The 13,755-nt window shown below is 30.0% G+C and overlaps 1 protein-coding gene across 1 annotated transcript; it reads right to left on the minus strand.

The window, feature by feature from the left end:
* Positions 1–232: 232 nt before the first annotated feature.
* Positions 233–2,800, minus strand: LOC124935340 (probable protein phosphatase 2C 23). The gene is made up of 5 exons (XM_047475778.1): positions 2,232–2,800; positions 1,646–2,156; positions 1,437–1,550; positions 496–760; positions 233–363 (listed from the first exon to the last, which is right to left on the minus strand). Exons 1-5 carry the CDS (start codon positions 2,798–2,800, stop codon positions 233–235), a joined length of 1,590 nt encoding a protein of 529 aa, XP_047331734.1.
* Positions 2,801–13,755: the final 10,955 nt, after the last annotated feature.

Here is a 13,755-nt window from a genome sequence, read left to right on the forward strand (position 1 = left end):
CATATGAATTTTATAAAAACATTAAGCCTATATACTAAAACCCACTTTTAACAACAAAAAGGGAAAAAAGGTATCCTATTACCAAAAAAAAAAACAAAAACCAATATCCAAGCCAATAATCTCATTCTAGGTTTTGCTATGTTTCATCCTAGTCTAAGGAAGGATTAAATACATTAAAATGTACTTAAAAAAAATCCAATGTCTTTCCTATATCAATATATCAATTCTCTATTTAAATGGCGGATTTCCAAATCATTCCTTGAAACGAGATGACTATAACCGACACATCGTCATGATACTTGCGACGAAAACCATCCAAGCCATCACCTTGCGGGATATCAAGCAACTCATGCAGCTTCATACCTGCAATTGTTTTCATTTTCGTTGAATTATATATAAATCACATGATTGTAATGTAATATAATCTTCCCCTTTAATTTATTCTAATTTTAGGGTCATATAGATAAAATAATACACGAACATTAGGGTTCTTACCAGCTTTTGTTGCAGCCCTTTGGAGCACTTGTTGAACGAGATGTCGGGCAGGATCTCCATCGGGAAATGAAGATAAGAACTTCCCGACTTCATTGACGGCATCTTCATTAGTGAAGTATTGGTAGAGTCCATCTGATGAAAGGATCAAGAATTTGTCTCTTGAACAAAGTTTATGATGGATGAGATTTGGCATGCAATTGATGTAAGGAGAGCTCCCAATATACTCTTTTCTAAATGGCTCTATAAGTGCATTGTTCCATTTTGGCTGCAAATTAACAAAAAAAGTACAAAACTATGAGGAGCATATTGTATTTTCTTAATTCATTACTTATGTTAATTGAAAAAACAAAATGTCATACAAAATTATATTATATATATTTTTGTAATTGATAAATCATTTAGAGATGACAATTGGCTGATCCCAATGGAGAGTAGACTTATCATCTATGTTTCATTCTAACACGATTTATATTATATTTAAAATATATATATATATAGTTTTTAAAATATTCTTTTATATTATATAAATTGTTTTGATAGATTAAAAATTAATATTATTATGCATAAATAATTAAAAATAAACATAAAAATTTTACAAAAGTATATGAACAATAAATAAAATAATTCATTTTAAATTTATGAATTTTAATTAATGTTCGAAATAGAAGTAAAGCACATTGTAAATTAAATTACAATATCTAATTATGGGGTCAAAAATTGACCCGAACAAAAGTAAAAGAAAAAGTAAAAGTAAAAAAATTAAGATTCATATATATCTTATCACATCGAATCCGCATTATTATTAACCGAGGTAATATTTTGTGAATATTACAAAAATATTATAGGGAAAAAAAGTCGTCTAGTCTTTAATTGTGCGATAAATGTAATTTTATGGTTGAAAAAATAAAAATATTTGACATTTAATTGTAAATAAAAATTACCTTCTTGAGAAATCCAGCACCAAATGCTCTAGTAATCTTTAAAGAACCTTTTACTCTACCCTTCAATATGACAAATGCATCATCTTTGTGTTCTTCCTTAATCCTCTTCACTTCCTAATGTCAATATCAACCAAACACCCAAATATGAGTTCAAAATCAATAAACAATCAAAAAACCTAATAGACAAGAACTAATTAAAATAATCTTACCTCTTCAACAGAAGTATTATGATCCATAGTCATCTGAATAGCAGATAAATTAAAATCATCATCAAGATTCATTTTTTCGCGTTCATCACGTGCAAGAACAGCCCTACTATCACCCACGTTCATTAGATAAATATCTTCTGATTTCATCACCATAACCAAAACACAAGAACCCATAAGACAAAGCTCTGGATGTTCTTTCAACATCATATCAGATATCTGAAAGAATGTAGATTCAGTCTTCCTTAATCCCTCCGAAAGAGACTTTAGAACATTCTTCGATTTAACATCCACCTTTGGATCATTACTCGAATTCAATAGCCACTTGATCTCCTTATAAACATTAGAGTAAAGATTGTTGTGAAGGAAATCAGTTGCATCAGGACCATTGAATCCATCATAGATTCCAACGAAAGCCCATTTGTTTTCCTCAGAGACTACTACATGAACCCGATCCTCACCAGCTTTTCCCAAAAACGTATCATCAATTTTCCCATTGAAGCTCTCATCATCCCTGATATAAATTGAAATCAGTTAATCAAAACACATTCTAGTATTAATCAATAAACAAGAACATGACAATGCATACCAATCTGATTTCTTTTCTGCTCTAATCGGAAGAATGATGGAATTCGCGATCGTCTTCTTTATATCTCCAATTAAAGATCGTTTCTTGGGTATGGGTTCAGAAAGAATGTCAAATGGGTCCAAAGAAGGAAGAGGACCTGAAAGAAACCCTCTTTCAACTAAACCCATGACGGAGACAGCGCCGGAATCTTCACTTACCCGGCCAGAATGGAAAGAATGACGGCGATTAATCGGCTGGAAAGGAACATCAGCTAAAGAATCCGAGCTCTCACAGGAAGAAGAGCTAGGGTAGACACTGATCGGAGGTGTATAAACGGAAGAAGTGAAAGCATTCGCACTTACAGTAGCGCCGGAGATGGATGCAAAGGTGATGTTTTTAAACTGAAATTCTTCTGCGGCGGCGGCGGCGGCGCCATCAGGTGATTCTTGTGGTGGGTAGAAGAAGGAATACTCATCGTCGCTTTCTAGGAGTTCTTGAGAGCAGACTGAGATTTCTTGTCGCCGGAGTGAGTTATCGCCGGAGTAATCGCAAGTAAAACAGAGCTTCAGCCTCCCAATTCTATTACCCATTTTGAATGTCTAGAGAGAGAGAGATTTAGAGAGAGAAAGAAGGGAAATGCCGAAATGGTGATTATGTAGTGGTAGTGTTTGTTAATAGCTGGTATATGGGGAGTTGACTTTTTTAATAAATCAGGATATTCCGAATCAATATCTAATTATTATTTTTTTAATTCAACAAAATTATAAAGTTAATAAAAGTCAGAAGCCATTAATCTGTATTAAATTGAATAGTGGATGAGCATCAGTGCATGAAAAGAATGGTAGACAACCAATGGGTATCTTACACGTAGTATTTAAGGAGTTGACCCTACATATCCCTTCTAAAATTTTAAAATATAAATTATAATTATAATTATTTGATTAATTACTTACTTTTTTTTAATATCAGAATATAAAATATATATATGTATTAATTTTAAAAGTAATTATTTGTTAAACTTTTAAAAGATCAAATGCAAACAAATTTCTAAATAATAATAAAAAAAAAGTCAAAGTGCAAACAAAACCATAGAATTGGCATTTGTGTTTATTTAAAATAAAAAATTAAACTATATAGTTTAGTCATTTTATGCAAATGTCAACCTTTTGTGTTGTAAGCAAACAGGGTTAATGTGATTGTTAATATTATTAAATTTGTCATTACGAGGTACTTTGTAAATGTGTAATCGTCATACAATTTTTTAGGATTTGAATGTAGGTAGCATTAATCATGTATTTGATTTTGTAGACTATGAAGGTCTATGGGCATATACATTTTTATAAGGCACATATTGAATTAAATTGATTTTTAGAAAAGTAAATTGATATATCAAAAATATCAATTTCAAATAATTTTTTTTATTAAATAAAAGTATAAAATCAATTGATATATTTATCAAAATTTTCAATATTCGTAACATTAATTAATATATTACGTGTGCACATTAGATTGGTGCATAACGACAATATTACGTCAGTTATACCAAATCAAGCTCTACATCGAACTTTATAACCACCATATTAAATGGTTAAATAAATTCTTAAACTTTATATTTGTATCTATATTTGTAGGTAGATATTTTAGTTGGGCTTAATTTTATTATGATAATAACCAATATATTATATAGTCATATAAATATAAATATATATATAAATATAAATATAAATATAAATATAAATATAAATATAAATAAAAGTGGTGGAAACTAACCTTAAGTTCTTGGGTTCGAGCCCGTCAGACGACAAATTTTGCACATGATTAAATGTTTAAGTATATTTACGAGTTACATATTTAATCCGTTATCTCATTTTTTATTTTCTCCGTAATATATATATATATATATATATATATATATATATATATATATATATATATAATAACTTCATTCTATTTTATTGTGTCCTCGTTTTATATCAATTTGAATATTGGTGTGAGAGTAAATAATTATCGTGAGTCAATTTAATAAAAAAATTAGTAAAACATTTTGTATTCCTTATATTTTATTATTAATGAAAAAACTTTTTTTCATATAAAATAAAATATTAAAATATCAATATTAATAGTGTTTTCCAAAACCGATGTGGAGTATGAAGTTGAAGCTAAAATAATGAAGATAAGAATACATAAATTCAAGTTGAAGATAACAAAGGTAAAAGTCCTGAAAATCTCAGAAATAATTCTTTCTATCAAATAAGAACGAGCTCGTACAAAGAGAGAATTCAAAATGAGAATCAACAATACTCATCATCCTCTTTAATACAATCTCCTTTTATCGTTAGAGGAAGAGGAAGGGGAAGGGGAAGAATGCATCTCAATGAAAATATATGGCATGCAAAAATCCCAAGTTGGGATGATTATGTTTGAATGTAGTCTTTTCTGTTTGTAATCTCTGTTTTTTAGAAGGTATAAATGCTACTAATCAGTTTTTTTAGATTTTTTTGATTGTCATCCTTAATCATAACTAGTGTTTGTCTAGTTTTGATTTCTGACCTTCCCACTTTTGGGATTTTAATGAAATGGTTTTAACCATTTTCCAAAAAAAACATTAATACAATAATAATCCATATATATATAATCAACTTAATGCAAGAATTAATAAATTTTAAAATGTAAATTTTAATTTAAATATATTAAAATAATAAGTATTTATTAGATATTTAAAAATACAAATATTATATATATATAATTAATCATATAATAAATTGAATATTTATACAAATATTTGTTAAAAGAGAGTTTAGTACATAATAAATATAAAATTCAAAGTCGAAGTGAAGATTAAAAATTGATAATGATGAGATGGTTAGATGCAAAAAAAAATATTTGAAGGATATGAGATTGGTAGTATGTGAGGTTCATTAAGAAATAAATAATATTGGTGGTTAAAATTTGTGAGGAAATGAGTTGTTTGACCAATGTGATAATAAGGTTACGAGATGAGAGGTCGGCTGAGATTGGTAGATAAATGTGAAATGAGATGGTTGGTTAATCGAAATAAAAATAATTCCATAAAATGAGAGGTCGTTCGGGAATTGGTAGGCCAAAGTGAAGGTAAAAGAGATTGGTAAAGTTAGAGATGACTATTTTAACCAAAATGAAAGTCTAAGGTCATGCGATGAGATATCAATTGGGTGGATAAATGTGGAATAAGATGACTGGCTAGCCAAAGTGAGGATAAGAAAATTAGATTGAATATTTTAAAATATGTGAGGAGATTGATTGTTTGACCGAATTGAAAGTAAAGTCATGCGCTGAGAGATTAATTGAGAATTGGTGAGCCAAAGTGAGAGTAAAGAGATTGGTAATATTGGAGATGATTAATTTGATTAAAGTGAAATTGTAAGGTCACGAGATGAAATATCGATTGAGATTGGTGGATAAATATGAAATGAAATGATTGGTTAGTTGAAGTGAGTATAAGAAAGTTGGATTGTATATTGTCAATTTTTCATACGTACCAAGTCAGAATATTGGTATTAATGTATGATAAAACTAAGATGAATGGATAATCATTACTTCATGAAGAACTCAATATTTTAATGTTAGAGTGGTAAATAAATGTGAAATGAGATGCTTGGTTAGTCGAATTAAAGATAAGAAAGTTGTGTTTTATATTGTCAATTTGAATAGGACTAAGTCTGAATAGTGGTATTAATGTATGCTACGACTAAGTTGAGTCGGTATACATTGATGCATAAAGAACTTAGTATTTTAATGTCGTACATCGTCACACTAAATCCATTAAAATTAAAATTAAGTTCATTCATAAAAAATGTTATTTTGCTATTTTTCATCACATTTGCACTCCAACTATATTAAAGATAAATATAATGATTAATTTGACGATAATTATTGACACATATTTTAATTTAATATTTATTTTATTATTATTATTTATAAAATGTATCAATATTATTATTATTATTTCCTAAAACACTAATTATTTTCTTAGGTAATATATAGTTATCTATTTTAAATGACATTTTTAAAATTATTCATTTTTATAATAATAATAATAATAATAATAATAATAATAATGTTTATATACAAATTATCATAAAATAAAGAGTAATGATAGGAAAACATTTCTTGACGTTTTACAATTTTCTCTCTTTTAAAAAATAAAACTCTGGAAATTCATCTTGTTCATGCCCCTCTAGTGGCTTTTTTTAGTTTCAAAGTGTGCTTTATTTCTTTTTCCACCACTTCTGAGTTGATGTTGATGTTATGTTTTGTTTGGTATAACAATCTATTTAGCCGAATTAGATTTATAATCTCGATTTTTTGTAATCCGAATAATCTTCTAAATATTTGGTGGGTCGCTTGCTACTCATACCATTCAATCATGTTAGTGATCATTTCTCGAGTCCATATTCATCTCCTTCTTTGCAGCAAAGAAGATGATGTTGTCGGATATGAAGTTCTTTTTTATTTTTCTTATAAAGAGATTTTAGCATTTATCTTTCATCTAGAGAGCTTTTTACATTTATCTTCTAATTATTTCTATGAGTTTCTCGTTATTTTAACAATATTTGTAGATGGTTAGTTATCATTTGGTAGAATTTTTTTCAGCGTTGGTTACCAACCCTCGGACAAAGATAAATTTTACTATCATTCAAAATTCGGGGGAGAGATTCTTTTGACATCGCTTAATTAGTTTATTCGGTTTACTCTTCTTTATCACTCATTATTATTTAATTCAAATGAGTTCGTTTTGAGTTACCATGAAAACTAATTGTGTGATTCATGGATGTGTTTCATTAGAATCTGAATATTTGTAAATTTATATTATGTACCGTCTAGATTTAATTTTTTTAAATGTTATTTTCTATTATTTTTTAAGTAATATTCTATTTGTAACTTTTTATTTGTTTTCATGATAATTAATTTCTTATAAAAAAATATGGGAACAAATTTTTTGAAAAAATGATGTGTAAGGGTGAAGACTTTACTAAACATAATTCAAAATGTACATTTCTTTATTTTTGCAAATATATATTTATATATTTTATAATTTATTTATTTATATATTTTTAAAATTAATAAAATGAAAGAATGGATAAATCAAACAACAAAATATATAAAATATATGTTTTAAAATATATATTTTATTATATTTTAAGAGTAATAACTAAGAATGAATAAATCAAATAAAACAATTTATTAAGTAATATGATTATGTTTTAAAGAGAAAGATTGATAATAATAAAATTTTGGATTTCATTTCTTTCAATTCCATCTTGCCCCGGTAAATAATTGGTTATCATATTGAAATTATTCCAAAATAAATTAAGAGGGTGATGTTTTTCAATGTCTCACTACTAAAAGAAGAATGGAGAACTTTATATTTGAATGAGTAAAGACTATGTTTTGCAATATATAATTATGTTTGATTTTGTAAAAGTATATCTTTAGATTATATATTTTGAACAGCATTTACATTTTCATAATCTTTAATTAGATTATGCAATCTATTGATATAATATTCTAAAATAGTAAATTAATGAGTAATTGTTTTTAATTAAGTATAATATAATTAACCATTATTTATTATAACTTTAATCATTTTTATTATTGAAATCATCTTTTAATAAAATGTGGAGAATATCACCAAAATAAATAATAATTAAAAATTATATTTTTTCCACTTTCTTTATATATATATATATATATATATATATATATATATATATATATATATATATATATATATATATATATATATATATATATATATATATATATATATATATATATATATATATATATATTAAATTAAAAAAATTATATATTATTTTAAAAATTATATATATAAATAACTTAATATATATATATATAATTTTAAAAATATATTAATAGTTTAAAAAAGTTATTTATAATAATTTAATAATAAAAAAAATTAATAAAAGAAAAATGACTAAATTATGTTTTAAAAAAAAAAATGAAGAAAGATAAATTATTAAATATGTTTATGGTGACAGGTATAATTTAAAATTAAAGTGATAGAAAATGCTAAACGTCTTTGTAAGGTAAAAAATCGATCATTTTCGATAAGAGGTTTTTGTTACTCAATAGTTGCGCCCCATAACTCACATTCCTCTCGAGTCTCGAGTGAGAACGATGAATCAAAATAGTAGGCTTAACTAGAGTGTATTTTAAAAACATGCATTTAGACCAGTTTTGACATTTTTAGAGTCAACACCTAATTTACAACTCGAAAAATTAGGAATTTTTTTTCTAAGTATTCAAACACATTTTGGAGATTTTATTCTAGTTTCGGTGCTTAATTGCACGTGAGAAAAGGCTCTCACGCTATGTCTCACATGTCTGTCATATGACAGTCTTACTTTAAAGTTTGGACAATTTAAAAGAATATTATTTTACAATTTATTTATTTATCTAATCTTAAGGCATATATATGTCTAAAAGTAAATACAAACCTAAACATTTGTTTAGTTTTGTATTATTATGTTCTTAGGACATGCATCATAAATCTAAAACAAATATTGTTAGTACCCATAAACGAGTGACCAAATCTTATTTAAGTTTTATTTATTTATATATATCTTGTTTTTTTATTTTATTAAAAATGACTTTTTTTTGATTCACTTCAGATTCAAAGAAGTATTAATACCAAGCTTATCATCGTATACATAATCTAGCTACTATACATGGGTAAATCGAAGAGTAGTTAGGCGAATAAAAAACATCAACCTTCATGGTTGGATTTCAGAACAAAAAAAAGGAAAACACTAAAACAAAGAAAGGCCTAATTGAGCACTCACGAGAACCCTAAAAAATTGTGGATATGAATCCTTCCAAGCTTGATTGGAGACGCTTTTTTTTCTTCCCCCTCTCTTCTTTGCATCTAGGGGCTATTTATATAGAGCATTCCTCAAGGGTTTGGGCTTGGGCGACGATCTTAGGGTTTCGTATCCTTGGTCCTCTTTTGTTACAGCGTCGATCTGAAGGGTCTTGATCACTAGGAGGCTCTTTCCCCCTACGACATGTAACAATCAAAAGTTTGAAAGTTTTCTTGAATCAGCCGATACAGACTATGTTTGATCTTCAATAGGGAAAGAAAAAATATTTTTAGTGAAGAAGAGGAAATGTCGTAAGGCACGTGTGCTAGTATACGTCTAGGCATTTTGGAGTTTCCTTAAAGGAGTCATTGCCAATTATTTTTTGCTCTGATGCTCATGGAAGAAGGAGAAGAATGAGGTTAGAGTGCCGGTTTGTTTTTTAAAGTAGAAAAGAGATGGAAGAAAAACTTAATAATTTTCATTAAACTAAAATCATTTAAATACTACTAAATGACTAGATAGTGGATATAAAGTAGGGAAATACATGGACATGATCTATTAGAAACTCTCCTAGAAACCACTCACTAAACCACTAACTAAAACTGAATTACTAAAAATAAGGGAAAATAACAGAATTCAAGCAAACTTCAACACTCCTTCTTTCTTGAGTTGCTGTAGATGCCAAGTTTCTACCTTAGAAACTCGAACTTGTTCCTCGGTAAGGCCTTGGTGAATATGTCTGCTAACTGAACTTCAGTCTTGTAGTATTTCAGCTTAACAGATCCCTCTTTTTACACTTACCTAAAAAAGAACAATTTGATATTGAAATGTTTGGTCTTCCCATGAAAAATAAGATTGTTTGAGATAGAAATTGCAGCTTGGTTGTCAACAAACACCTCTATACAATCTTTTTGTCTCAAGCTCAGATCAATTAACACTTTCTTCAGCCATAAAGCTTGATTTGTAGCAGCAGTAGTAGCAATGAACTCTTCTTCTGCCGTGGATTGTGCAATTATCTCATTCTTCTTACAGCACCATGAGAACACTCCTGAACTAAAACTAAAACAATAGACCGAAGTACTTCTCATATCATCAATAGATCCAGCCCAATCACTGTCTGAATAACCCTGCAAAGAACACTTCAGACCTGTACTAAACTTAATGCCAAAGTCTGGTGTTCCTCTAACATATCTAAGAAACCTCTTAGCTGCTCTAAAATGAGTTTCAGTTGCACAGTTAGTAAATCTTGACAAAAGACTTATAGCATGCAATATATTAGGTCTGGTTGTTATCAAGTACATGAGACAGCCAACCAACCTTCTATAGAGAGACTCATCAACTTTATCAGTTTCATCATTCTTGCTCAGTTTCTCCTTATGACACATATGAGTAGGCATACTTTTACAATCCTCCATTTTGAACTTCTTTAAAATCTCATTGACATACTTTTTCTGGTAAATGAAGATCTCATCAATTTTCTGCACCCTTTTAAACTCTTCAACAAGTTTAGCATTGTTTCCTGTTACTAACAGGTCATCAATATGGGATGACAACAAAATTGATTTCATCACCTTTAACATAAAGAGTTGTTTCACTTAGGTTTTCTAAAGCCCAACTCCATCAAATACTTATCAATTATGTTGTACCAGGCCATTGGAGCAAGTAGACTTCATCTTCATGCCCTTTCACAACAAACCCTTCAGGTTTTTCAACATAAATCTCCTCTTCAAGAACTCCATTCAAAAATGCAGATTTAACATCTAACTGATACATTTTCCAGCCCTTTTGAGCAGCCAAAGTAAGTAGCAATCTAATGGTATCTAATCAAGAAAAAGAACAAATATTTCAGAAAAATCAACACCAAAAATCTGAGCATACCCTTTAACAACAATTCTTGCTTTGTGTTTGTTAATGGAGCCATTTGCATTCAGTTTGGTTCTGAACACCCACTTCACTCCTATCACCTTTATGTTCCTTGGCCTCTTTATAAGCTTCCAAGTATGATTCTTCTCGATCATAGTGATCTCCTCTTTCATTGCAGCTCTCCATTTTGGATTCTTTTCAGCTTCCCAATAACTGCATGCTCACGGACTGCAACATTGCAACTCTAGTAGATATCAAAGAGCAATCTTGTGCCCCTCACTAGTTCATCATCCACCAACTCTTCTTCATTTAGTTGAGGATATGGAGTTGGTTCTACTTCTTCCCAATTCCAATTGTCATTCTCCATGAAGTGCACATCTCGACTTATCATAATCTTTCTAGTTTGAGGCTGAAAAATTCGACAAGCCTTTGAAAATGTGTTGTACCCCACAAAGATTCTAGCTTTAGTTTTTTATCTAGCTTATCTCTCTTGATTTGTGGTATATAAGAATAACACAAACACCCAAATACTTTAAGGTTTTTCACAGAAGGCTTGTAACCATACCATGCCTCAAATGGTGTCCTTCCTTCTACAACCTTAAATGGTAGCCTATTGAGTAGAAAGACTACAATGTTTGCAGTCTCTGCCCATTACTCCTTGGGTAAGTCTTTCTCATGAAGCATACACCTTACCATCTCCATGATAGTGCGATTCTTTCTCTCACTCACTCCATTATTCTAAGGAGTGTATGGGTCTGTTAGTTGGTGTTGAACCTCAACTTCTTCACAGAACTAATTGAATTGTTCTAAGGTGTACTCCTTGCCATTATCAGACCTTAAGGCCTGAATCTTACAGCCACTTTGAGCTTCTATCCACTGTTTGAATCTCAAAAACACACCAGCAACTTCATACTTAAACTTGAGAAAATAGATCCAACACATCCTTGTATAGTCATCAATGAAAACTATGTAATACTTACTCTCATTTAGTGAAAGAGTTCTGTGAGGCCCATCAAGGTCTGTGTGAATCAATATTTGCCTCTCAGTTGCTCTCCAGTTTGCTGGCTTGAAGGGAAGTCTTGATTGCTTCCCTAATTGACAAGTCTTGCATTCTGACAAGTTAGCTTCTAATTGAGGAAACCCCTTTACAAACTCTTTCTTCTGCAAATTCAGTACTGTATTATGATGGAAATGGCTCAGCATTTTATGCAAAATCTCAGCTTGAGATATTGTAGCTGAATAGGCTGATTGCTCCTCCTTTAGTGGATCTAGTTCAAAGTTTTTCCCTTTCATGCTGACTTGAACACATTCACCCCATCTGCATCTTTGATTAGGCACTCCTTGCCCTCAAATATAACCTTTAAAACTCTTTCGAGTAGCTAACCAACACTTAATAAATTTTGATTGATGTTGGGCAAAAATAACACATCTTTAATCAAACTTAGTATTTGAGGAACTGCCTACTGCCACAGTCCCCTTTCTTTTGACTGTAATGTACTCTCCATTGCCAATTTTGACTTTGGAGTTTAATGATGTGTCTAGTTCTTTGAAGAGGCCTCAATCAAATGTCATGTGGTAGGTGTAGCCATTGTCCACAAGCCAGTTATTACTTAAGCTATTTGCTGCAAAACAAGTTTCCACAAAGAGTTATTATCCTGGTCTGCAACTTGAGCCACATTTCATTGCTGAAGGTTCACTTGAGTCACATCCTTCTATTGCAGATTACTTTTGCAAATTTTCTGGTGATGCTCCATCATATGACACTTCTCACACTGCACATCTGGCCTCCTCCAACATCTAAAAGGTGCATGACCTTTTTTCTCACAGTACTTACAAGGAGGAAAGTCTGGGTTAGAACTTCTACTTGTGCTTGGAGAATTTGAACATGTACTTTCCTTCTTGCTTTTCCAATTCTTCAGCTTGGTTTTCAATAAACACCTCTATACAATCTTAATGTCTCAAGCTCAGATCAATTAGCACTTTCTTCAGCCATAAAGCTTGATTTGTAGCAGTAGTAGCAACAATGAACTCTGCTTCTACTGTGGATTGTGCAATTATCTCATGCTTCTTACAGCACTATGAGAACACTCCTGAGCCAAAACTAAAACAATAGCCCGAAGTATTTCTCATATCATCAATAGATCCTGCCCAATCACTGTCTAAATAACCCTGCAAAGAACACTTCAGACCTGTACTGAACTTAATGCCAAAGTCTGGTGTTCCTCTAACATATCTAAGAAACCTCTTAGCTGCTCTAAAATGAGTTTCAGTTGCACAATTAGTGATTAAAGACTTATATCATGCAATATATCAGGTCAGGTTGTTGTCAAGTACATGAGATAACCAACCAAACTTCTATAGAGAGCCTCATCAACTTTATCAGTTTCATCATTCTTGCTCAGTTTCTCCTCATGACACATAGAGTAGACATACTTTTGCAATTCTCCATTTTGAACTTTTTTAAGATCTAATAGGCATACTTTTTCTGGTAAATGAAGATCTCATCAATTTTCTGCATAATTTCCATCCCAAGAAAATATGCCATCTCTCATAAATTTGTTATCTCAAAAGAACTTTGCATATCCCTTTTAAACTCTTCAACATGCTTAGCATTGTTTCCTGTTACTAACAGGTCATCAACATATAAAGGGATGACAACAAAATTGATTTCATCACCTTTAACATAAATAGTTGCTTCACTTAGGCTTTTTCTAAATCCCAACACTATCAAATATTTATTAATTCTGTACTAGGCCCTTTGAGCCTGTTTCAGTCCATACAACGCTTTTTTGAGCAAGTAGACTTCATCTTCATGCCCT

Source organism: Impatiens glandulifera, chromosome 4 (genome assembly GCF_907164915.1).
Source record: "Impatiens glandulifera chromosome 4, dImpGla2.1, whole genome shotgun sequence".
NCBI classification, from domain to species: Eukaryota; Viridiplantae; Streptophyta; class Magnoliopsida; order Ericales; family Balsaminaceae; genus Impatiens; species Impatiens glandulifera.